General features: G+C 38.2%; 1 protein-coding gene across 3 annotated transcripts in view; it reads left to right on the forward strand.

The window, feature by feature from the left end:
• The window catches only part of LOC119558936 (sodium/potassium/calcium exchanger 3), a 269,312-nt gene that overhangs the window by 61,887 nt on the left and 183,134 nt on the right, over window positions 1-24,291 (forward strand). For all 3 annotated transcript variants that reach the window (XM_037872132.1, XM_037872133.1, XM_037872134.1), the window contains 2 exons: window positions 2,965-3,152; window positions 3,210-3,393. In XM_037872132.1, the coding sequence (XP_037728060.1) occupies window positions 2,965-3,152; window positions 3,210-3,393 (372 nt within the window). The remainder of the gene's footprint in view (window positions 1-2,964; window positions 3,153-3,209; window positions 3,394-24,291) is intronic.

Here is a 24,291-nt window from a genome sequence, read left to right on the forward strand (position 1 = left end):
CCACGGAACGAAACGTCTTTGGAGTAACAGTTTCAACGCAAAAACTTTCTTTAATGCTCTTTTCAATCTCGTCCCAGTTGCACTGGCAGTGGTGCATGGAAAATGCAGTTTTGGAGCTTGTGGAGCCTTGCAGTCCCCAGCCGAGAATACACTTAGACGCAATGGGATCATTCCATTTTCCTTCCCTGAGCCTTCGTGGTACAGCGAGCTTCCAGTTGTTGGTTCCAATAAGAATCATTGGTTCGGCATTCGAATAAGATTGTAGGGGTATTTCATCTAGATGTGGAAACTTGATGCTCAATTCATGTACGTTCACCGTCTGTTTTGGCAAGCCTAGGTTTTTCACAGTATGGACATTATTTAGCCAATATGTTTTAGTGGCGCCTGCCCCGGCGACTCGAATATTGCAGCGTACGGAATTGCCCTCTCTTCTGGTGGTTTGATTGGTCCACTGCATACAGATCGGTTCGGGGGTGCCACTTATGTTTAAACGCTTAAAGAAGGATTCGTCTATTAGTGTGACCGAAGAGCCTTCGTCCAGGAAAGCAAAGGTATCAACTTTAATATTGTCACCTTGGACATGTATTGGCACGATACGAAAATATTGTTCAACTTCTGCTGACTTGACTTGGTGAGACGTGACAACGTTGATATTGGGCTTGCCTTTGTGAAGTAAGGGATGATGCCTTGACTCACATCCTCCAACACCGCATGCATTAGTAAAAGAGCATCTACGGCCATGAACTTTCAGGCACTTAAAACAGAGCCTGTGGTCGCGAACAACTTGTTGCCTTTTTTCGTAAGTGAGATTTTTGAATTGTTCACATTGAGCGACTTGATGCTGTGCGCGTTGGCATACGAAGCAAGGTGAGTTCTCGGATCGGTAGGAATTGTGTGGGTGCTCCTCCGATTCCGCATGTTGCGGCTGTACATCGTTGTAGCTGGTATGAGTATGTACATTATTCGTCCTTGAGTATGAGGTTGAAACGACTGTGGAGGCTGCTTCTGCGATCTTATACAACCAATCGCTAAATGCTTTTACATTTGCTATGGATCCATCTTTTGGGTGCATTGCCCAGTTCAGCTTATATTGATTTGGAAGTTTGTCAACCAACTCGCGAACAAGCATAGGGTTGTTTAGATGTGCATCTAGTTGACAGGCCTCCATGGTAGCACAGATGTTGCTAACAGCAAGGGCGTAGTCGATAAGTGAATCCAGCCTGTCCTTGTTTACTGAAACTCGTTTAGCTTTCTCAATTAGGCGATCCAGAATTTGATCTGGACGACCAAAGAATGTTTTCAATGTGCTTATAACCTCGGGAACCATGGTTGGCAACAAAAGCTTGTCTCGGACTAGATCGTACGCTTTCCCTTTAAGACATTTTTGGAGTCGAAGCATATTTTCGACATTTGAAAAGCCGGCAGCAGAAGTGCTGTTTTCAAAGGCGCGTATAAAGGTGGGCCACTCGTCTGGGTTTCCGTTAAATGTAGGTAAATCAGCTGGTAGTATTTGTCGAGCTGATAATTGAACGCTGCTGGGGCCCATTGTCGTGGGTGTCCATGTCATGTTGGGATCATGTTGGCGCGACAAAATATTATATTTTTGTTCAATATATCTCTGCTCAGCTTCTCGTTTTTCCTCTAGCATCTGTAACATAAGAACGTTAGTTGACGTGTTTATACCGGGTGTTTCTTGTAAACTCATTTTCGGCTCTTTTTGCAATCCCTGCGCGGCGGAGCCTTGATGTGCAGTTGTATTGGTCTTCACGATGTCGGTATCACCCTTCTCGCAAGGAGGGCAGGCCCAGCCTTTAAGGTTACTTGCGCTTTCTTCACGCACACAAGAGAAATGGTACCAGGTCTTGCAATTATCACATTGAACCCATATTATGTCTTTCCCGGGTCGATCTTTTTTGCTAGCACCGCATATCGAGGTATCATCTCCCCGTGGAAGCATTTTTAATTGTTCGAGAAATTGATTTCGGTTGTGAGCTTCTCTGCCTGTTGGGGGAAAATTTATTTGCTTTCGCAAGCTATGCCCCTACTCACAGCCTTAGTTGGCAGAAAGGCAAACCGTGGAATCAGAATAAAGTTTTGTTCTTTTTGGTTTTTTTTCACACGAAACACTAACACCAATACGCGGAGTGTCTTCGCAAGAATCTATTTGTCAGTTTCTGTCTTCGGTTGGTGTGTATACACTGATTATAAATGTCGCAGTTGATTTAAAGTTCGTGTCACGATTATTGTTAATGTACGGGACTGCGGAACTTTATTGTTCATAAGACGCAGTCGAGTACCAATTAGTAGTTAACCCGCTGTTGGAACTAGATTAGGTTTATTGTTATTACTACGGAACTTTATTGTTCAGACGCAGCAACTTGTGGTGTTTTGTTTCTTTGTACTCTCGTATATTTAGATTTTTTAAAGAATGTTACAGCCGACCCCTTAATGAAAGCTTCTAACAGCACTGCTTTATAATTCGATGATTTTTATTAGTTAAATGAAATTACAAAATCAAAATTAAATCAAGAGCTTTAAAAAATCTTCCTCTCCTATTGAGGATCGCACTGTAACTGTATGGTCTTTCGATTGTCGGCGAGATGTTGATTGGTGTCGGATCCAACCGATGAATTTATGTAAATTAATCGACGTTTCAAAATGTACTGGGGCGGTAACAAAGGCAGTAAAAGGACCGAAAATTTGTACACGGAACAGCGCTGTAAGTCTTTCTGTTTTCCCATTAGTCTACGACTAACTCTCGTATGGCGAAACCCGTGTGCGTAATGCGATTTTTTGCGAATCTTCGAAGCGTATTCCAATTTTAAAGCGATGATCTTAACGTTCTAACTTAATTTTTATAAGTTTTCAATTTAAAAGCTGAGTAACGGGTATCTAATAGTCGAGACACTCGACTATAGCGTTCTCTCTTGTTAATTTTCGTAACCACTGCTTCTATCCACATAGCTCTGCGTATGACATATGATGTTGCCGGAGCCACCTTTCTGGCTGCTGCCACCTCGGCGCCGGAACTCTTTGTAAACTTTGTGGCAACCTTTGTCACTAACGGAGACATTGGATTAGGCACAATCGTAGGATCCTCCGTTTTCAATATTCTGGTGATATCGGCTGTTTGCGGCATCCTTACTTCACCGGTGTGTACTACTCACATTAATGCTAAATACCTCCTTATAATTATCTCTATTTTTCAGAGCAAACTGGATTGGTGGCCGATAACAAGGGACACAATCTGGTACCTCGTGTCCATCGCGGCCCTAACTACTGTGTTGTGGGACTCGCTGGTCAAGTGGCACGAGGCTACTGTTCTATTATTACTATACTTACTTTATATCATTCAACTAATCCTGGACCGCCGGATCCAAAATTTGGTTCGCAGTAAGAAGATAACTCTTTTCGAGTCTAATTTATTTACTTATTATACCCGTTACTCATAGAGTAAAAGGGTATACAAGATTCGTCGGAAAGTATGTAACAGGCAGAAGGAAGCGTTTCCGACCCCATAAAGTGTATATATTCTTGACCAGGATGACTAGCCGAGTCGATCTAGCCATGTCCGTCTGTCCGTATGAACGCTGAGATCTCGGAAACTATTAGAGCTACAATACTGGGATTAGGCATGCAGATTCCTGCGCAGCGCAAGTTTGTTTCAACAGAGTGCCACGCCCACTCTTACGCCCACAAACCGCCCAAAACTGTGGCTCCTACAGTTTTGATGCTAGAACAAAAATTTTAACTGAAATGTATTGTTCTCATCTATACCTATCGATTGACCCAAAAAAAAGTTTGCCACGCCCACTTTAACGCCCACAAGCCGCCCACAAACTTCAAAAAATCGTTAGTATGAACGCGGATATCTCGGAAACTATCAAGGATAGAGTATTGGGATTTCAGATTTAGATTCCGTAGCCTTGTACGCAGCGCAAATTTGTTATCGAATATGCCACGCCCACTCTAACGCCCACAAACCGCCCAAGCCTGTGGCGCCCACAATTTTTATGCTAGATACAAAATTGTAACTGAAATGTATTGGTCTCGTCAATTCCTGTCGATTGATCCAAAAAAATGTTGCCACGCCCACTCTAACGCCCATAACGCTTAAATCTGTCTACCGCCGGTAGGTGGTGCATTTCAATCTCGCTTTGCTGCTTGCATATCTCCATTTCTCTTTGGTCCCTTTAGCTGAGTAACGGGTATCTGATAGTCGAGGTACTCGACTATAGCGTTCTGCCTTGTTTTTAAATACAAATGTTTAAAAGCAAAACACTTCCCCCTAAGATTGGGAAACCCATTCCAATTGGCTTTTTACCATTTAAGTTGAATCTAAATTTGCAGCTGTTGCATTCACTGTGTATTATTATAATTACAATAATACCGTATTGTTCATCATTTAGATTATTTATTTAGTTTTCTTTCCATGAAATTTGTTATTTCCAAGATGAAAATATTGTGCCACGCCCACTCTAACGCCAACAAACTGCCGACAACTGTGGCGCCCACAGTTTTTACACCAGAAACAAAGTTCTAACTGAATTGTATTGTTCTCATGAATACCAATCAAAAAAGATTTGGAAATTCTTATAATAAGTTCTAGATAACTCCTTTTAAATCAGTTCGCCAAACGAGACGAAAAATAAACGGCCTTTAATTCGTTGCGTATATGATTGTCTCTCTCTCTCACTATTGTGTATGTAAGGTGGTACGTGCCGTCATTTGCCGTGCGGTAGGGGCGCGGTGACTGCAGAGCTAAGAAACTATTTAAGCGAATTTGTCATTCTTTCGGTCCTCCCGTACCTCAAAGGTAAGTTTTTAATTTAAATTCTATTTATAAATGCTTAATAACGAGGTATAATAAATAAACACTGCAAAAATGTTGCCTAAGCATGTATGCTCATCAATATGTATGTGTGATTCTAGTCTAGTTTTGTTAAATGTACATTTATTAGAATTTCAATTTAATTGTTACATGCTTAAGTTTATGTGTATGCCTGTTTTTGCTATTTATACTCCTTACTCATAGAGTAAAAAGGTATACTAGATTTGTCGGAAGGTATGTAACAGATAGAAAGAAGCGTTTTCGACTCCATAAAGTATATCTATCTATTGATTGACCCAACAAAAGATTGCCACGTCCATCACGCTTAAATCTGTCTTCCGCCCACATAACCATATATTGAGATCGCGGGTTGGTGGCTCATTAAAATCTCGCTTTGCTGCTTGCATATCTCCACCTCCTTTTGGTCCCTTTAGCTGATTAACGGGTATCTGATAGTCGAGGTACTTGACTACAGCGTTATTCCTTGTCTTATTTGCACTTAAATATACATAAATACATATACTTGAATATATATTTACAATATTTGCTAGCAATAATGGTTTCTTTTTCAGCCTCTTTGCTCTTCGCTAGACCAGACAGGAAAAAAATCGTAACCTACTACGTGGAACACAAAACTTAAATAAAAAATAATAAGTATGTATATATTAGGCTGTCAAAAAAGTCCAGCGGTATTTTTATTGAATTCGAATTGTTCTTAAAATAGGTTACAATTATGCGATTCAAGTCAAATATTCGCCGTTTTTTTCGATGACACGTTCCCACCGACATGCTAACTTCATAATGCCCCTCTTATAAAAGTTCGCTTCCCCATTGGCAAAAATCGCGGAGAGCCAATTTGCACAGGACTCTCTTGTGGCCAACTTCAGACTACAAAGCGCGTTCGCCATGGACAGAAACAGGTGGTAATCACTTGATGCGAGATCCGGTCTATACGGTGGATAAAAAAGAACCTCCCATCCGAGCTCCCGGAGCTTTTGGCTCGTCACCAAAGATGTGAGTGGCCTGGCGTTGTCCTGATGACTGACAATTGGGCCTCTGTTGATCAAAGATGGCCTCTTCTGCATGAGTGCTGCCTTCAAGCGGTCCAGTTGTTGGCAGTACAGACCGAGTTGAGCATTTGGCCATAGGGGAGCAGCTCATAGTGGATGATTCCCTGCCAATCCCACCAAACACACAGAAGAACTTTCCTGGCCGTCAATCCAGGCTTCGCCAGTCACCATCCGCTTTAAAAATGGGTCGATTTTGTTGCGATTCAAAAGCGACTCGCATGCGTCGATACGGTCAAAGATATTTTTGTGTGTCAATTCGTGTGGCACCCATACATCGAGTTTCTCCTTGACTTGCGATTTTATCGCAATTTTCGACGACAGGCCTTCCGGAGCGTGGCGCCTCTTCGACCACCGTTACACCAGAACGAAAACTTTTAGATCATCGTTATGAGGTGGAATAGAAACTGTATCGGGTCTATAAACAGCACATATTTTATTGGCGGCTTGAGATGCATTTTTGCCTTTATCGTAGTAGTACTGTAAAATATGCCGTATTTTCTTTTTATTTTGCTCCATGTTTGCGACGCTATAACTCACGATCGACTTTAAAGAAACAACAATCAATCAAACACGTGTTAGCGCGTGAATAGAGCTTTCCAAAAAAGTATAGCCTGACCCGATGCGACTAGACTAAAACTAGAACTACGCGCTTGCAGCGACAACTAGCGAAAATACCGCAAGACTTTTTTGACAACCTAACATAACATTGTATTACAAAATAAAACAAGAAAGGAAGTTAACTTCGGCAAGCCGAAGCTTGTATACCCTTGCAGCTATAGTTATTAAATTTAAAAACACAAAAAATGATATTCCCAATAGTATAAGATAATATGTCAAAAACAGTTTCACTCCAGACCTCATTGAGTAAAGACGTGTAGCTACGGCGATCTAAAATCACCAACAACCAGTGCTTATCAGCAAAACTTGCAACAACAAACAAGTGAACAAAAGAGACACCCAAAAATCAAAAAAAATACAACAACAAACAGTCACGTGATCACAACAACCACAAGCAGGGGGTTCGCCCCACGAAAGCAAAATGTTACCACCAGACAAAAACAAACTTTTTTCTAAGAGCTCAATAATTGAACATAAATTTATTGTTATAAAAAGAAAAGACAATTTATCCCTGGAAAACACAAATCCATTTATCATAAAAAAATCAATCGACTACGTGTGCGGAGGTGAAGTCGAAAAATGCAAAGTAACTAGAGCAGGTACAATTCTGGTTCAAACAAAAAACACCCAACAAGCAGAAAAATTACTCAAAATTAAAAAAATTGGTGAAGTAGACGTAGAAGCATACGAACACAAGAACCTTAATGAGACCAAGGGAGTCATTTATTGTAATTTGCTTAGGAATGTCTCAGAAGAAGAAATTCTAGCCGAACTGAAGTCCCAAAAAGTTTCTGAGGTCTACAAATGGACCAAACTAGTCGACCAAACCCGAGTCCCAACAGGACTTATAACGCTAACGTTCAACTCCACCAATCTCCCTGAAAAGGTGTTTATTGGCTATGAAATAGTATTCACACGCCCATACATACCACGCCCTATGCAATGCAAAAAATGCCTTCGCTTTAACCACCCACAACCTGGCTGCAAGCAAGAAAACCCTTCATGCAAAAACTGCGCTGAGACCACTCACAACAATGATAACAACGAATGCAAACAGCAACCAAAGTGCATTAACTGCAAGGGCAACCACACATCCATGGACAGAAAATGCCCAATATTTCTCAAGGAACAGGAACTCATAGCCATTAGAATCACCGAAAAAGTAGACCATAAAACTGCCCGCTCCATTTACTTCACACGTCACAACCCTATCCAAGAAACTTCTTACTCCCAAACCCTAATAAATCCACCACCTACAGAAAACCCCACCAGATCAAATGAAACACAAATCCAGAATAATAACGTAATCCATAAGAAAACAACCGGATTAGACGACTTTCTTAAAGAGGTTGACAAGAAATATGAAGAGATCTCTAAAATAGTACGTACCCCCGCAACCTACGACTTATTCGATGAAGAAATGCGCTCACTTTCCAATGACGACTCTCAAAAACCCTCGACATCAACAAACGACCGTGTACTCAGAAGCCAAAATAAAGAAAAATCTATCCTATCTAAAAATCTCAAAGCAAAAGAACAAAGATCAAACCTTTCCAGCACGAACGTCATTAAACAAACACATAAACTTCATTAAACTATGTCCTTAAAAATATTACAATGGAATATAAAGGGTTATCTGAACAATTACAACCAACTACTAATACTCATCAAGACACACTCTCCACATATTATCTCACTCCAAGAAACACACATACAACATTTTCACAACCTACCGACACCAATAAACTACAATATACTAACAAACATTGCATCCAACAGATTTGGAGGAGTAGCCCTGCTAATCCACAAATCAATTCAACACACTCAAAGTAACATCAATGAAGATGTAGAAGCAATAGCAGCCGAAATAAAATCAAAAGAAAACTTTAAAATATACTCCATTTATATTTCACCCAACAAATCCTTTTCGCGCAATAACCTGAACAACGTAATTAACATCAACAACGAAACTGTCATGATAACAGGAGATTTTAACAGCTGGCACCAAAACTGGGGATCCACACACTCGAACTCAAGAGGAAAAACAATAGCTAAGTACATTGAACAGTCACAACTTACCCTACTAAATGATAAGTCACCAACACACTTCACTACACACAACACCTTCACGCACATTGACCTCAGCTTTTGTTCTCCCTCTCTCACACCAATCACAACCTGGAATCTATTAGATGACCTTTTCGGAAGTGACCACTTCCCAATCATCATTACCCTTTTTCCAACCGACACCATCATCAACAAAAAGACACCAATTTTTAAACTAAACGAAGCAAACTGGGACAACTTTGCAGCCCACACACATTACAACAACAACCTATATCCCCCCTCAACTAACATAAACAAAGAAACAGCACTAATTAACAAAATAATTATAAAAAGCGCACACCATGCAATACCACAAACACTACCCAACCGACACTCCCGCACAGTTCCCTGGTGGAACAAAAACTTAGCAGAGCTACACATAAAGAAAAAACAAACATGGAAAGCATTGAAAAGAAACACAACCCAAGAAACGATCATCGCTTACAGAAAAGCAAACGCGTTCCTGAAAAGGGAAATTAAAATTAGGAAAAGGGAATCCACAACCACTTTCACATCAACCATTCAATCAAACACACCAACAACAAAAATATGGAACAACATTCGCCGATTTTGCGGTCTTAACCCAGCAAAACAAATACACTGCATAACAACCAACAATAACGTAACTACCAACGACAAAAACCAAATCGCTAACCTGCTCGCACAACACTGGTCCCATCTCTCAAAAGACGCAAACTTCAGCCAAGAATTCACCTCCCATAAACACAACACAATAACCCTCAACCACATCCCAACCACATCTGCTTTAGAAATTGACAAACCCATAACCAACATCGAATTAACCATTGCTCTCCAATCACTTAAAGGCACAACACCAGGAATCAATAGAATCTCATACCCCATGATTAAAAACAGTTCACCATCAATAAAAAATAGAATACTTTCTCACTTCAACAACATCTTCAACCACTACATACCTCAATCATACAAAACCAGTCTGATCATACCAATTCTGAAACCTCAAAAGGACAAAACCGACATCTCATCATACCGACCCATATCACTTAACTGCTGCCTGAGTAAAACAATGGACAAAATAATAGCGAACAGACTATGGTGGTTCCTTAACAACGACAAACTTCTACACCCACACCAATTTGGTTTCAAGAAAGGTAAATCGACTTCAGATAATCTGCTCTATGCAGATCACATCATCACGAAGTCGCTCAATACTAGGAAACATACCTCACTCATCTCTCTTGACTTCGCAAGAGCTTTCGATCGAGTAGGTACTCACTCAATAATTGACCAACTGATAAAATGGAAATGCGGCCACAAAATAATAAATTACATTATAAACTTCACCAAAAGCAGAAAGATAACAGTCCGAATAGGGACACACTACTCAAACATACACCCTTTAGAAAACGGAATCCCGCAAGGGTCCCCCATATCAGTGGTACTCTTTCTAATAGCATTCAATAAACTAGCCAACATCCTGACAAGATATAAACAGATCAAATTCAGCGCATATGCAGACGATTTCCTTTTGCTGGTAAATCTAAAAAATAAGAAAAACATTACCATCAACCTAAACCACCTCTTTAGGAAAATAGAAGACTGGGGAAGTTACTCAGGTGCATCCCTATCACAAACTAAATGTGAACATCTACACATATGTAGAAAACACAGATGCAACTGCGTAATTACAACACAGAATTCTAGCATAAGAAACGTAGCATCACTCAAAATACTCGGACTGACCATAAACAAGAAATACAACTGGAACTCACACATTGACACTCTCATACCATCACTCTCCAACAAACTAAACATCATAAAATGCTTGGCCAGCCCCAAGTTTAACTGCAACACAAACACTCTACTAAACATCACAAAAGCCATACTTATATCTAAAATTGACTATGCACTTCATACATATGGGTACGCCCCAAAAAACATACTAAACAAATTAAAAACCACACTAAACGCAGCTCTTAGAGCAGTCCTAGGTGCGTTTCGCACAACACCAACATATAATTTACTTTACGAATCCAGCCTTCCAACCATCGAGCAACGGCGAGACCACCTTACAACCAAACTCTTTAAAAACCTCATTCGCTCTAAAGATACACCAATACACAAATTTATCATACCAATAACCAGAAGAAAAAAATGGACCTCAACACTAGAACGAGCTATAGGAAATTGTCAACTTCTTAGCATACCCTTCCAACCAACAAAACTATACAAAACAAAACCGCCATGGCAACTACAAAAAATATAATCAACACCTCGCTACACAACTACAAAAAAAACAACACCTCACCTGAAACATTCCAAAAACTTTTCAATGAAACAAAAGAAAACTACAAAAACCATACATTTATATACACGGACGGATCCCAACAAAATTCAAACACAGCCTTTGCTGTAACCACCGAAACAGAAACACTGCACTACGGAAACCTGCCACCTTATTCATCAATCCTAACAGCAGAGATAATTGGAATCCTCGAAGCCATTAAAATTGCAATTAGTAGGAGAGGAAAATTTGTAATCTGCTCTGACTCCTTAGGAGCGATCGAAGCAATCCGCAATCCACAAAACCTCAACAAATACCCAGCACTCATCAGATCACAAATACAATCAAAACAACCTAAAATAAAACTTTTATGGACCCCAGGACACTCCAACATCAAAGGAAACGAACTCGCAGACAAAACGGCCAAAGAAGCAACGAAAATGCCACTTATATATACGAAAAACGAAAATATAAAAGACATAAACAAACTTCTAAAAAATCACCTAACGCAAGTAAAGGAAACCCTAATAAACAAATGCAACACATGGTACAAAAACATTAACACAAACAACACCCACATATCAACACTCGCTAACATAATTCAAGAAGAAATTACCAGAGTTGACCAAATCAAATTTATAAGACTCCGCCTTGGACATTCAATCATAACACACAAACACCTTCTCGATCCTAACACCTCTCGCAACTGCCCTCTCTGCCAATCAACTCCAGTTAACATGGAACACATCCTAGATTCATGCCCAGCAATAACCCAGGACAAGCAACTACTTTTTAAAAATCTCAAAGCCACCGACTACCTCATGCACCCAACAGCAGAAAATATAACAACTATTATAAATTTCCTAAAAAAAACCAACTTATACAAATTAATCTAAAACCAAAATTTAAAATATTCTTAAATTAAGTTCACTTACTAAAAATTACGTAGTCGAAGGCCCCGCAGCTAGTACTACAACCCCCCTATGTTAGTTTTAGTTTTGTAAATTTGACTAACATCTTTAATAAATAAATAAATAAATAAAATGTCAAAAAACACCGAAGCTTTAATTTGTTTCATATTATTTTCCTACCAATTTTCCGATCGATCCTATGACAGCTATATGATATAGTCGTCCGATTTTGATAAAATAAAATTCCAAATTCAGAACCAATAAAAAAATGTTATTTCCAAGCGTTGGAGGTTATATGTTGAAAAACACCGAAGCTATAATTTGTTTCATATGATTTTTCCACCAATTTTCCGATCGTTCCTATGGCAGCTATATGATGTGGTCGTCCGATTTCGATAAAATTTAATTCGAAATTCAAAACTAATTAAAAAATTTTATTTCCAAGCGTAGGAGGTTATAAACTAAAAAACACCAAAGATATAATTTTTGAAAATTTTTTTTTTCGATTATTCCTTTGGGAGCTATAAGATATAGTTGTCCGATCCGGCTGGTTCCGACTTATATACTACCTGCAAAAGATATAAGACTTTTGGGAAAATTTCAGCCCGATAGCTTTAAAACTGAGAGACAAGTTTGCTTAGAAACGGACGGACAGACGGACATGGCTAGATCGACTCGTCTAGTCATGCTGATCAAGAATATATATACTTTATGGGGTCGGAAACGTCACCTTCACTGCGTTGCAAACTTATGACTGAAATCAATATACCCTCTGCAAGGGTATAATATTAAATGCAAGGGTATAATAAATATTTCATTATTTCGCTGACCGTTTCTTTGACAGCTATATGTTAGAGTCTTCCGATTTGTATTAAATATAATTCGAAATTCTTAAAAATACACAAAATGTTATTTCCAATAGTATAAGATAATATAACAAAAATCACCGAAGCTATAATTTGTTTCATATTATTTTCCCACCAATTTTCCGATCGTTCCTATAGCAGCTATTTGATGTAGTCGTCCGATTTTGATAAAACTTAATTCGAAATTCAAAACTAATTAAAAAAATGTCATTTCCAAGCTTAAGAGGTTTTATGTTAAAAAAAACACCGAAGCTATAATTTGTTTCTTATTATTTTCCCACCAGTTTTCCGATCGTCCCTATGGCAGCTATATGATATAGTCGTCCGATTTTGATAAAATTAAATTCGAAATTCAGAATGAATTAAAAAATGTTATTTCCAAGCGTAGGAGGTTTTATCTAAAAAAAAACCGAAGTTACCATAATTTGTTTCATATTATTTTCCCACCGATTTTAAGATTGTTCCTTCGGCAGCTATATGATATAGTCGTCCGATTTTGATAAAATTTAATTCGAAATTCAGAACTAATTAAAAAAATTTATTTCCAAGCGTAGGAGGTTATATGTTAAGGAACGCCGAAGCTATTATTTGTTTCATATTATTTTCCCACCAATTTTACGATCGTTCCTATAGCAGCTATATGATATAGTCTTCCGATTTTGTTAAAATTTAATTCGAAATTCAAAACTAATTAAAAAATGTTATTTCCAAGGAAAGGAGGTAATAAGTTAGAAAACACCAAAGATATAATTTTTTAACATTTTTTTTTCCCGATTATTCCTATGGGAGCTATAAGATATAGTTGTCCGATCCGGCTGGTACCGACTTATATACTACCTGCAAAAGATATATGACTTTTGGGAAAGTTTCAGCCCGATAGCTTTTAACTGAGAGACTAGTTTGCGTAGAAACGGACGGACAGACGGACATGGCTAGATCGACTTGTCTAGTGATGCTGATCAAGAATATATATACTTTATGGGGTCGGAAACGTCTCCTTCACTGCGTTGCAAACTTCTGACTGAAATCATTATACCCTCTGCAAGGGTATAAAAAGATCAATATCAGGAACTTGTTTCTCAATTTGAGCGCTGTTTGCAGTCTGCAGTTTGAGAAAAAAAGATACTCGTTTTTAAAATGCAATCCAAACTATTTTGTAAAATGAGTGCAGTTTGTATTCATTTTGAGGAAAAAATGCTCAAAAAATTCGTGAGTGAGTGTTTTGCACTCAAAGTGAGAGTTTATGTTTAGGCTTAATTTTTGAGTACTAAAATTCTCAATATGAGTGTAAATTACTTGAATAAATCTTTCTGTGTAGCTTTGTACGCAGCGCAAGTTTGTTAAGCGAGGACGAATACGCCACTCCTACTCTAACGCCCAATAACCGCCCAAGCCGGTGGCGCCCACAATGTTCATGCTACAAAATTTTAACTGAAATTTATAAGTAACGTCACTCCCACAAACCGCCAAAAACTGTGGCGCGCGCAGTTTTCACGGTAGAAGCAATTGTAACTAAACTGAATTTGTCTCGTCAATACCTATCGATTGACCAAAAAAAGCTTGCCACGCCCTCTGTAACGTCCATAACGCTTTAATCTGTCTGCCGCCCAGTTTACCATATATTCAAATCGCGTGTAGATGGCGTCTTACAATCTCGCTTTGCTGCTTGTATATCGCCATCTCCCTTTAGCTTACTTTAGCTGAGTAACGGGTATCCGATAGTCGGGGCACTCGACTATATCGTTCTTCCTTGTTATACCCGTTACTCGTAGAGTAAAAGGGTATACTAGATTCGTCGGAAAGTATGTAACAGGCAGAACGAAGCGTTTCCCACCCCATAAAGTACATATATTCTTAATCAGGATCACTAGCCGAGTCGATCTAGCCATGTCCGTCTGTCCGTCTGTCCGTATGAACGCTGGGATCTCGGAAACTATAAGAGCAAGGATATTGGGACTTGGCATGCAGATTCCTGAGCTTCTTGCGCAGCGCATGTTCGTTCGGCAGCGTGCCACGCCCATTTTAACGCCCACAAACGGCCCAAAACTGTGGCTCCTACAGTTTTGGTGCTAGAATAAAAATTTTAGCTGAAAAAAAAATTGACACGCCCACTTTAACTTTAACAAGCCGCCCACAAACTTTAAAAAATCGTACATATGAACGCGGATATCTCGGAAACTATCAAAGTCCCTGCTGAAATACATTTAGGCTGCGCAAAAAGCTTAAGAATCTGCATGTTAAATGCCAACCTTCTAGCTTTTATAGTTTCAGAGATTTCAGCGTTCATACTGACAGACTGATGGATGGACAGATTGTATCAGGATTAAGTTCACAAACGGTTTGTAATTTCAAGTCTTCTTTATTCGCACTCTCGGTTAGAACTAACTCGCTGCTCGCAGGCAACTCTCTTTTCAACCCCCGTTTTCAGGTTCTCTCGAGAGAGCCTCTCCTGTCTCGAGGATCGAATAGTGTGACCAGAGCATATTCATATACTCTGCCCTGTTCATATAACTTTGAGTATAACAATATAATACTTAGAACTAGTGTATTGCATATAAACTAGCACGCCTTTTACAATATATAATAGCCTGTCTGTTACAACACGGCCGTCCTGACATTGAGATATCTCATTATCTCTGATCAAACAAAAATACCTCTTAACGAGGTAGAAAGTAGTGGCGAACGCGCCTTTAACAAAAATTTCTGATATCAACAATTGTGACGAAAAATGATATTACATTCGGTAAAATAAATAAACTATATTAAATTTATGATTTCGGCCCGCAACAGTAAATATTTATTTACCTACATGTACATTTTCGGTTGTAGAGTGCCGAATACATAAATTTAACATAGTTTATTTATTTTACCAAATGTAATATAATTTTTCGTCACAGTTGTTGATATCAGAAATTTTTGTTAAAGGCGCGTCCGCCACTACTTTCTACCTCGTTAAGAGGTGTTTTTGTTTGATATCAGAAGTTTTTTTATGCTCAAGAGTTTAAGTACGCCAATACCATGACTAGGAGTCCCCCCCCGGCTATTGAAAAACCAAACACACAGATTCGACCCCTAATATTAGCTGAACGCCACCTTAAATTAGGCACAACAAGTTTTATCGCTTCAATTACCTATTTTAATAGCACAAGTTTGGAATCTCAAGGGCTGTATAGTTTCAGATTCCAAGAGAAATCTGTCGTTTCTTACATTTCCCGCCGAACTAGCGGGTTTTTCCAAAGTGGTACAACAAATTGATCAAGTTTCCTATTTCGATTAGCTTCATGCAAGTAAAGGACCCTAAAACCATACCAGATTTTCCGTTTGAAAAAATCTAATAAGAATATTTTTCATCAAATTGGTTTTTTTTCTTGTTTATTCCAATAAGTATGAAATATTTCGTATAAGGAGCTGAAACGAGTTGCATTTTTTATCGCTTAATATCTTCCAAACGGTCATTTTTAGGGCAAAAAGTGTTATAGATTAAAAGTTGATAAGTCTCAAGCGCTATATGATTTGAAATTTAAAAAGAAATCGTGCGACTCAATTTTGAGAAAATAGTCAAAAAGTGGTCTTAAAAAAAACTTTTTGTCATAACTCTAAATCTATTATATTCAGACAATTTTACTATATGAAGAGAAATTAGCAAATTAAATTATCTTTTCAGAGATATATAGCACGTTTCTGTAGTATAAGTTGTTTGGATACTATAAGCATTTTAAATCTGGATTTTGATTTTGATTTTCCGCTAAACTAGCGGGTTTTTCCAAAAGTCGTAGAACAAAAGTTTTCTATCTCAAGCTACTTTATATACCCATTGGGTTTCCAAAACCCTAAAACTAAGATGGGATGCATACAAACCCACAAACAAAGGGACAAACATTTTCATATTGGGAAGAAGAAAATCTTGTTTGTTGAATTACTTTTGAACGGGACATCGGATTTCAACAAATGAGGTGTCATTCTACGCGTATTCTCAGTAAGAATAAAACTAGCTAAACAGCCGGGGGCGTTTATCCCCACCGTATCCAGCAGATCCAATTTTCTAAATTTTTACTTTTACACTTTTACCGCATTTTCTCCCAAACAAATCTATAGTTCGAAAGTCTTGGTATGCAGTCTTCTTAGTTTTTGCAATACCTTTCGATTGGTGTATCACACGTTGCGATCGGACCATAATTGCAGATTTTGAATTCTGCGGCTATATATAGTAGTTGTCTTCGCACGCTCTCTTGCGCGCTTCGCCACTACGTGTACTGCAGTCCACAGTGATATAGTTTTTAAATAGGGATAAATATCTTGCATTTGCATCACTAAAATTTAAAAATCTTTATATATAGTATTTTAGGCAAATGAATCACTAATATTTTTAGTCAGCGGTCATTTTTTATTTTTGTAAATGCTTAGGAAAATTCTAGCCTAATAATAAAATTATTTTTTTTTTCTACCAGGAAGATACTTTACATTACCAAATTCGTCGAAAAATATGTAACAGGGAGAAGGTTGCGTTACCGACCATAAAAAGTATATATATTCTTGATCACAATGACTAACCAAGTCGAACTAATCCGTCTATCCGTCTGTATGAACGCAGATATCTTAGAAACTTTAAAAGCTACAAAGTTGGAGTTTGGAAGAGCAAACGGGATTTTGCTCTGCTTACACTAGTTTACAGCCGAAACGCCACAAGAAGGATGATGGTAGTTCCTGGTAGAGTTAAGCCACTAGATCGCGAAAAAGAAGTCAAAAATATGTTTAATGGATACGTTTTCTAAAAGATTTTTTTAAAGGAAATTTTTTGTTGTTATTTGGTTATTTAGTTGATATCGTAAAAAATGAAAAAAATCCGACCACTATAGAGACGTGCACCACTTTAAAGTTACCGTCCAAACGAACCACTATACAAGGGTGGTCAAAAGTATTTTCACAAAAAAAAAGTTAAATATACTCATAATTTGAACTTACATCTTGTTAACTTTGGCATCAATGGAAAGGTAATTAAAATGCAGTTTGAATGATACAATACATTTCTTAACACATTCAGTACTTATTGAAAAGGACGAGTTTGTGTGAAAATGTCCTTTTTGAACTTTTTTCCTCGACTTGAAAACTTAAATTTTTTGATGCAAAAAGTTTCTTCAAACAAAAATAATAGTAACTGCAAAAAGAATTTTTCAAAAATCATTTTGCTTATATTTTTTATGATTTTTTGATGGTGACAATGTCGGAAAAAATTTGTATGAAAAAGAGAAAAATATGGCTCAAATGCCTGTTTTTAAGCATTTTCAAAAATTCATAAAAAATATAAGAAAAATGATTTTTGAAAAATTCTTTTTGCAGTTACTATTATTTTTGTTTGAAGAAACTTTTTGCATCAAAAAATTTAAGTTTTCAAGTCGAGGAAAAAAGTTTTTAAAAAAAATTTAAAAGTTGATTTACACAAATTCGTCCTTTTCAATAAATACTGAATGGGTAAAGAAATGCATTGTATCATTCAAACGGCATTGAAATTACCTTTCCATTGATGCCTATAGTTTACACGAAGTAAGTTCAAATTATGAGTATATTTAACTTTTGTTTTGTCAAAATACTTATGCCGACCACTGTATATAGTAGTTGTCTTCGCACGCTCTCTTGCGCGCTTCGCCACTACGTGTACTGCCGTCCACAGTGATATTTTAAAATGTACTTTTTAAAATTTAAACATTTGGTTATCTATTGCTTACAATCTAGTACATATACATATGTATACAATTCATTATTATATTATACTACTATTTTTTCATCCAATGTCGAATGTTATTAACACTCCAAACACCCTGATGTGGGTTTTGAGATAACTGAAACCCGTCAATATCTTTTATTAAATATCTGTAATTTTTCAAAATTTTCTCAATTACATAAGGTCCCTTGTTCTTCGGAATAAGTTTTCTCGCTACACCCGCCGTACTATCAAAGTTCTTATCCATAACATAATCACCTTCTCTATATTCGGTTGCTTTTTATACCCGTTACTTGTAGAGTAAAAGGTATACTAGATTCGTCGGAAAGTATGTAACAGGCAGAAGGAAGCGTTTCCGACCCCATAAAGTATATATATTCTTGATCAGGATCACTAGCCGAGTCGATCTAGCCATGTCCGTCTGTCCGTCTGTCTGTCTGTCCGGATGAACGCTGAGATCTCGGAAATCTCTCAGCAGAGTGCCACTCTAACGCCCACAAACCGCCCAAAACTGTGGCTCCTACAGTTTTCATGCTAGAATAAACTGAAATGTATTGTTCCCATCAATACCTATCGATTGACCCAAAAAAAAGTTTGCTACGCCCACTTGAACGCCCACAAACCGCCCACAAACTTAAAAAAATCGTAAATATGAACGCGGATATCTCGGAAAATATCAAAGATAGAGAAATGGGATTTCAGATTTAGATTCCGTAGGCTTGAGCGCAGCGCAAGTTTGTTACGCGAATATGCCACGCCCACTCTAACGCCCACAACGCTTAAATCTGTCTACCGTCGGTAGGTGGCGCATTTCAGTCTTGCTTTGCTGCTTGCTTATCTCCATTTCCCTTTGGTTCCTTTAGCTGAGTAACGGGTATCTGATAGTCGAGGCACTCGACTATAGCATTCTTCCTTGTTCGATCTACTATTATCTAAAGGGCCATAATGATCTATGTGAATGATTTCGAAAGGCTTATTGCCTTTTGGGATACTGTGCAAGTATCCATCACCCTTGCCTACCTTTGGAGAATATGCTATTCACTTCAAACAATTTTGAACAGGATCAAAAACTTTACTCTTCATGTTTGGAAACCAGTAGCTTTTGCCAATTGCTTCTATCATTTTGGCCTAATTCGTCATGATATTTATATAAAACATGATCCTCCATCCGATTCGGCACATAAAATAATATCCTCTTGTCATTACCTTTCCTATATATAACACCATTCCTCATTTTAAGCCATTTGTGCTCACTATTTTCTAAAATTTTCTCAATCTCTTGTATTTTATCATTCTTTGATTGGCAAGTTATTAAATTAGTTTCAAATGTGTTCGATTCTATTACCATTATGTTATTGCAACGACTCAGTGCATCCATGTGTTGCATTTGACTACCTGCCCTTTGAGTCGAAATCAAACTCCTGAAGCTCTAAAGCCCACCTTGCTATTCTTGAATTCAAATCAATTTTATTAAGCGTTAACGTAAGGGAGTTGCAGTCCGTTACAATTTTAATCAGCTTGCCCTGTAAGTATATCCTAAATTTTCTTAATGCGTAAATAATGGCTAAAGTCTCCAGCTCAAAGCTGTAGTATTTTGCTTCTGTAGTTGTTGACCTTTTTGAAAAATAAAATATAGGATGCAACTTCTTGTCTGCTTTTCGTTGAAGAAGTACCGCCCCAAACCCTAAAGCACTGGCATCGCAGTGTAACTCAACTTCGTCTCTGTGATCGTATATAGCTAAAACGGGCGCTTCCATCAATTTTGCTTTCAAATGTGAAAAATAATTTAATTCATCTTCCTCAAACTTAAATACCCTTTCTTTTTTCACTAAATCGTATAAGGGTTTCGCTATTATTGAAAAGTCTTTAATAAATCAGCGGAAATAAGAGCAGAGCCCCAAAAAACTTTGGACTGCTTGTACTTTAGTCGGAATTGAAAAATTTTGTATGGCTTCTAAACCCCTATCATCATCTTTGATTCCATCGCGTGAAATCAAAAACCCCAAATAATTGACCTTGTCTTGTAAAAATTTGCATTTGTCCATTCTCAATTCTAACTTATTTTTCACTAACCTTTTAAATACTTCTGCTAATATTTCGAAGTGTACTTCTATATTCCTACTGGCGACCAATATGTCGTCCATATACACAACAACCGTGTCCTGTCTTATCATACCCGAAAATATATCGTTGACGAATCTTTAAAAATCTTGTGGAGAAGTCTTAAGCCCCATCGGCATACGTAAAAACTCAAATTGCCCCAACGGCATAGTAAACGATGTGTATTTTACCGACTCTTTGTTAACAAACACATGAGAGTAACCATTTTTAAGATCTAATTGATTTTGCCACTAATTTATCTAACAGGTCATCAATTAAGGGAATCGGATAATTATCCCTGGCCATGATCTTATTTAAGCGTCTAAAATCTATGCACAGTCTAAGATCTCCCGTTTTCTTTTTAACTAATACAATCGGAGAGGCATACTCCGATCTACTAACTTGAATAATGCCATCCTTAATATATTCATCTAACATTTTCTGCTACTCTTCCTTTTCACTGTACGAAAGAATTTTAGGTACACAACTAAATGGCTTAGAATTTTCCAACACGATGTTCATTTCACATTTAATATTCGGATTTTCAGGTCGCTTCACCTGGACATACCTTTTTTCCACTAATTCAATTAACTTCTTTTGATCTATATAGCTAACTTGTTCACCAATATTATAGACACTTTCATTTTCCGAATCTTCTACTACATTTATTTCCATCATCTGTTGTTCAAAACTATCAAAAATTGTTTGCTCTTCTACTTTTAAAATTTTACTTTTAAAAGTTTCTTCTAAAATTTCACTTTCTAATTTTTCACCACCTACCATTTCATACTCTAACATCTCATTCCCTAACTTTTCATTTCCTAAGATTTCACTATCTAACATTTTATCCTCTTACATCTCATTTCCTATATTTAATTTCGTTCACACTCCAATTATTTTCTTAAACTGCAAGGCACCTTATAAATAGACCCAATTTTTCTATCATCTTGGGTCTCAGTACTCTCTACACTTATTGTATTTAAAGTTTGTAAATTAATTTCCAAATCGCAGCCTTTCATAAAATTCCTACCCAGCACAATACTACAACCCATAGATCCATTAGCCACAATAATTAAATTAAAAAAAACTTGTATTTCTATTTTCATTATAAAACATAATATTTTTCCTTCGCTTTCAATAAGCTTTTGTTTTATCCGAAGTAAGTCTCATTTTGTGGTTCTAATTTAATATTTCTCGGCACAACCGAATGTTTAATTAGCGATACTGGGCTTACTATCTATTAGGCATTCTGTAATAATTGGCTGGTTAGGGTTTTCAATACAACAAATTTTCAATCAATACAACAACCTTACATAGTTATTGACATCTTGCTTCTTATTTTAAGGACATCCGTTGATAAAATGATCGGTAGCTCCACAGTCGTAGCACATCCCTGGTGTTCTCTTCGGTTTGGCGCACTCTCTAGCCCAATGCCCCTTTCCGTTGCAGTTGTAGCAACGAGTCTCCTTGCCCTCCGGATCGGTTTTCGAAGACTGCATCTTGTTGCTCCCAGCAGCCCATGTTGGTAGCATTATGTCAGCGAAAGCTCTAAGCATCCTTCCTGGATTCTCAAATCTTGGCCTGCGTGCGTAAATTATTCGGCGGTATGCCAACAATTAGTCCATCCAGTAGCTCGGCCTCCTCCATGTTGACATCTCGGGCCAGCCTGCTCTTCTCTTCAAAGTACAGACGCACTTCAAATGTACGTTTACCAAAAGCAAGTTGTAATTGCTGCAGCAACTCACTGGTTGGTTTAACAAAAGGAGAAGGATCCGCATGCATCCACTCCAAAGCGCTGCCTTTTAGCTTGCTGATCAGCAAAACTCTGCGCTGGGTGTCCGATAGGTCATACAACGTGGATATGTTGTCCCATTGGGAGATCCAGGATCGCACAGGAATCTTCTCGGCAAAGTCCATCAAAATTTCCTTGTCTAGATTAAATCCAGCTGACGAAAACTCAGCCCTTCCCACGGGGCGCTGTGTCACGATTTCGTCTGAAGTTCGATGCGCATCTCTGCCATTGTTGCCACCGTAATCTGCGCTGCCAAGTTGTTGCAAGTTCTCGAAATGTCCTTGTATCATCTTCGTAGAACCGCTGCTTCGCTCGCCAACTCGCTCTCGACCGTTCTCGGTATTCTCCGAACTGTTGGTTGCCATGCCATCTTGTTCATGCGCGTTCTTGGAATTCTCCGAACTCTTGCTTGCGCCGCCGTCCGACTTCGTAAAACTCTTCGAATTGTGGCTTTTGGCGCCACTGGCTGAACTAACGCTGTCGACTTACTTTTGCAGAAGTTCTAGAAAATTCTGGGCCTTCTCGATTTCCAAGCGCAACTTGTCCATGGTTTCTAAGCCACAAATCGGCTCCATCGGACCTTGTGACTCTATATTTTCGCCTTCCGAGTCTGTAGTCACCGTGTCCACAATTTCTCCAACTTCCTGATCGACTTACGGGACGACTCCCCGATTTTCCGGCGGAACACTGCTAACCAGTTGTCGGCATATTAAGGAGTTCCAGCCACCGTTTTAGTTGTGTCACAGACACGTCACTAATTTGCATATCCATTTCACTGTTTCAATTTTTGAGTGTAAGTTATTATAGATTTTTTTTCTCGGTATCCCACTTCTGAGATTGTATCAGGATTAAGTTCACAAACGATTTGTACTTTCACGTCTTCTTTATTAGCACTCTCGGTTAGAACTAAATCGCTGCTCGCAGGCAACTCTCTTTTCAACCCCCGTTTTTAGGTTCTCTCGAGAAAGCCTCTCCTCTCTCGAGGATCGAATAGTGTGACCAGAGCAGATTCATATACTCTGCCCTGTTCATATAACTTTGAGTATAACAATATAATACTTAGACCTAGTGTATTGCATATAAACTAGCACGCCTGTTAGAATATATAATAGCCAGCCTGTTACAAGATGGACAGACGGACATGGCTACATCGACTCGACTTGTGATCCTGATCATGAATATACATACTTTATAGAGGTGGAAACGCTTCCTTTCACCTGTTATATACTTTCCGACGAATAGTATACCCTTTTACTCTACGAGTTATTTATACCCGTTACTCGTAGAGTAAACGGGTACGAGTTATTTATACCTGTTACTCGTAGAGTAAAAGGGTATTCTAGATTCGTCGGAAAGTATGTAACATGCAGAGGGAAGCGATATCATAAAGTATATATAATCTTGATCAGGATCACGGAAACTATCAAAGATAGAGAATTGGGATTTTAGATTTGGATATTAATAATATTCCACTCCCATTCGAACGCCCACAAACCGCCCAAATCTGTGGCACTCACAATTTTCATGCTAGATACAAATTTTTGACTAAAATGTATTAGTCTCGTCAGTACCTATCGATTGCCACGCCCACTCTAACGCCCATAACGATGTCTACCGCCCACATAACCATGCCGCTTGCATATCACCATTTCCCTTTTGTCCCATTAGCTGAGTAACGGGTATGTGAAAGTCTACCTTGTTCTTCCTTGTGTAAATTAAATTCAAGACGTGTCATGTGTTATCACTTATTGATAAAAGTTGGGGCCATAACTATTATTGCTGGATGGGGAGGTCTCTTCGCCAAATTCGTGTATGGCTTTCGTGCCTGGATGGAGACTGCGCAAGTTTGTTGGGATGGTCCTGAAGTTTGACCTGGTACTTTGCTATAATTTTGGCGATTTCATCTTTGACATAGGCAACGTTTAGATCTTTGTGTATATTTTCATTCCGTATAAACTATGGTGCCCAGTGATGGTTCTTAATATCTACCCATTTCATTATTTAAATTTTAT

Source organism: Drosophila subpulchrella, unplaced genomic scaffold (assembly GCF_014743375.2).
Source record: "Drosophila subpulchrella strain 33 F10 #4 breed RU33 unplaced genomic scaffold, RU_Dsub_v1.1 Primary Assembly Seq15, whole genome shotgun sequence".
In the NCBI taxonomy this organism is placed as follows: domain Eukaryota; kingdom Metazoa; phylum Arthropoda; class Insecta; order Diptera; family Drosophilidae; genus Drosophila; species Drosophila subpulchrella.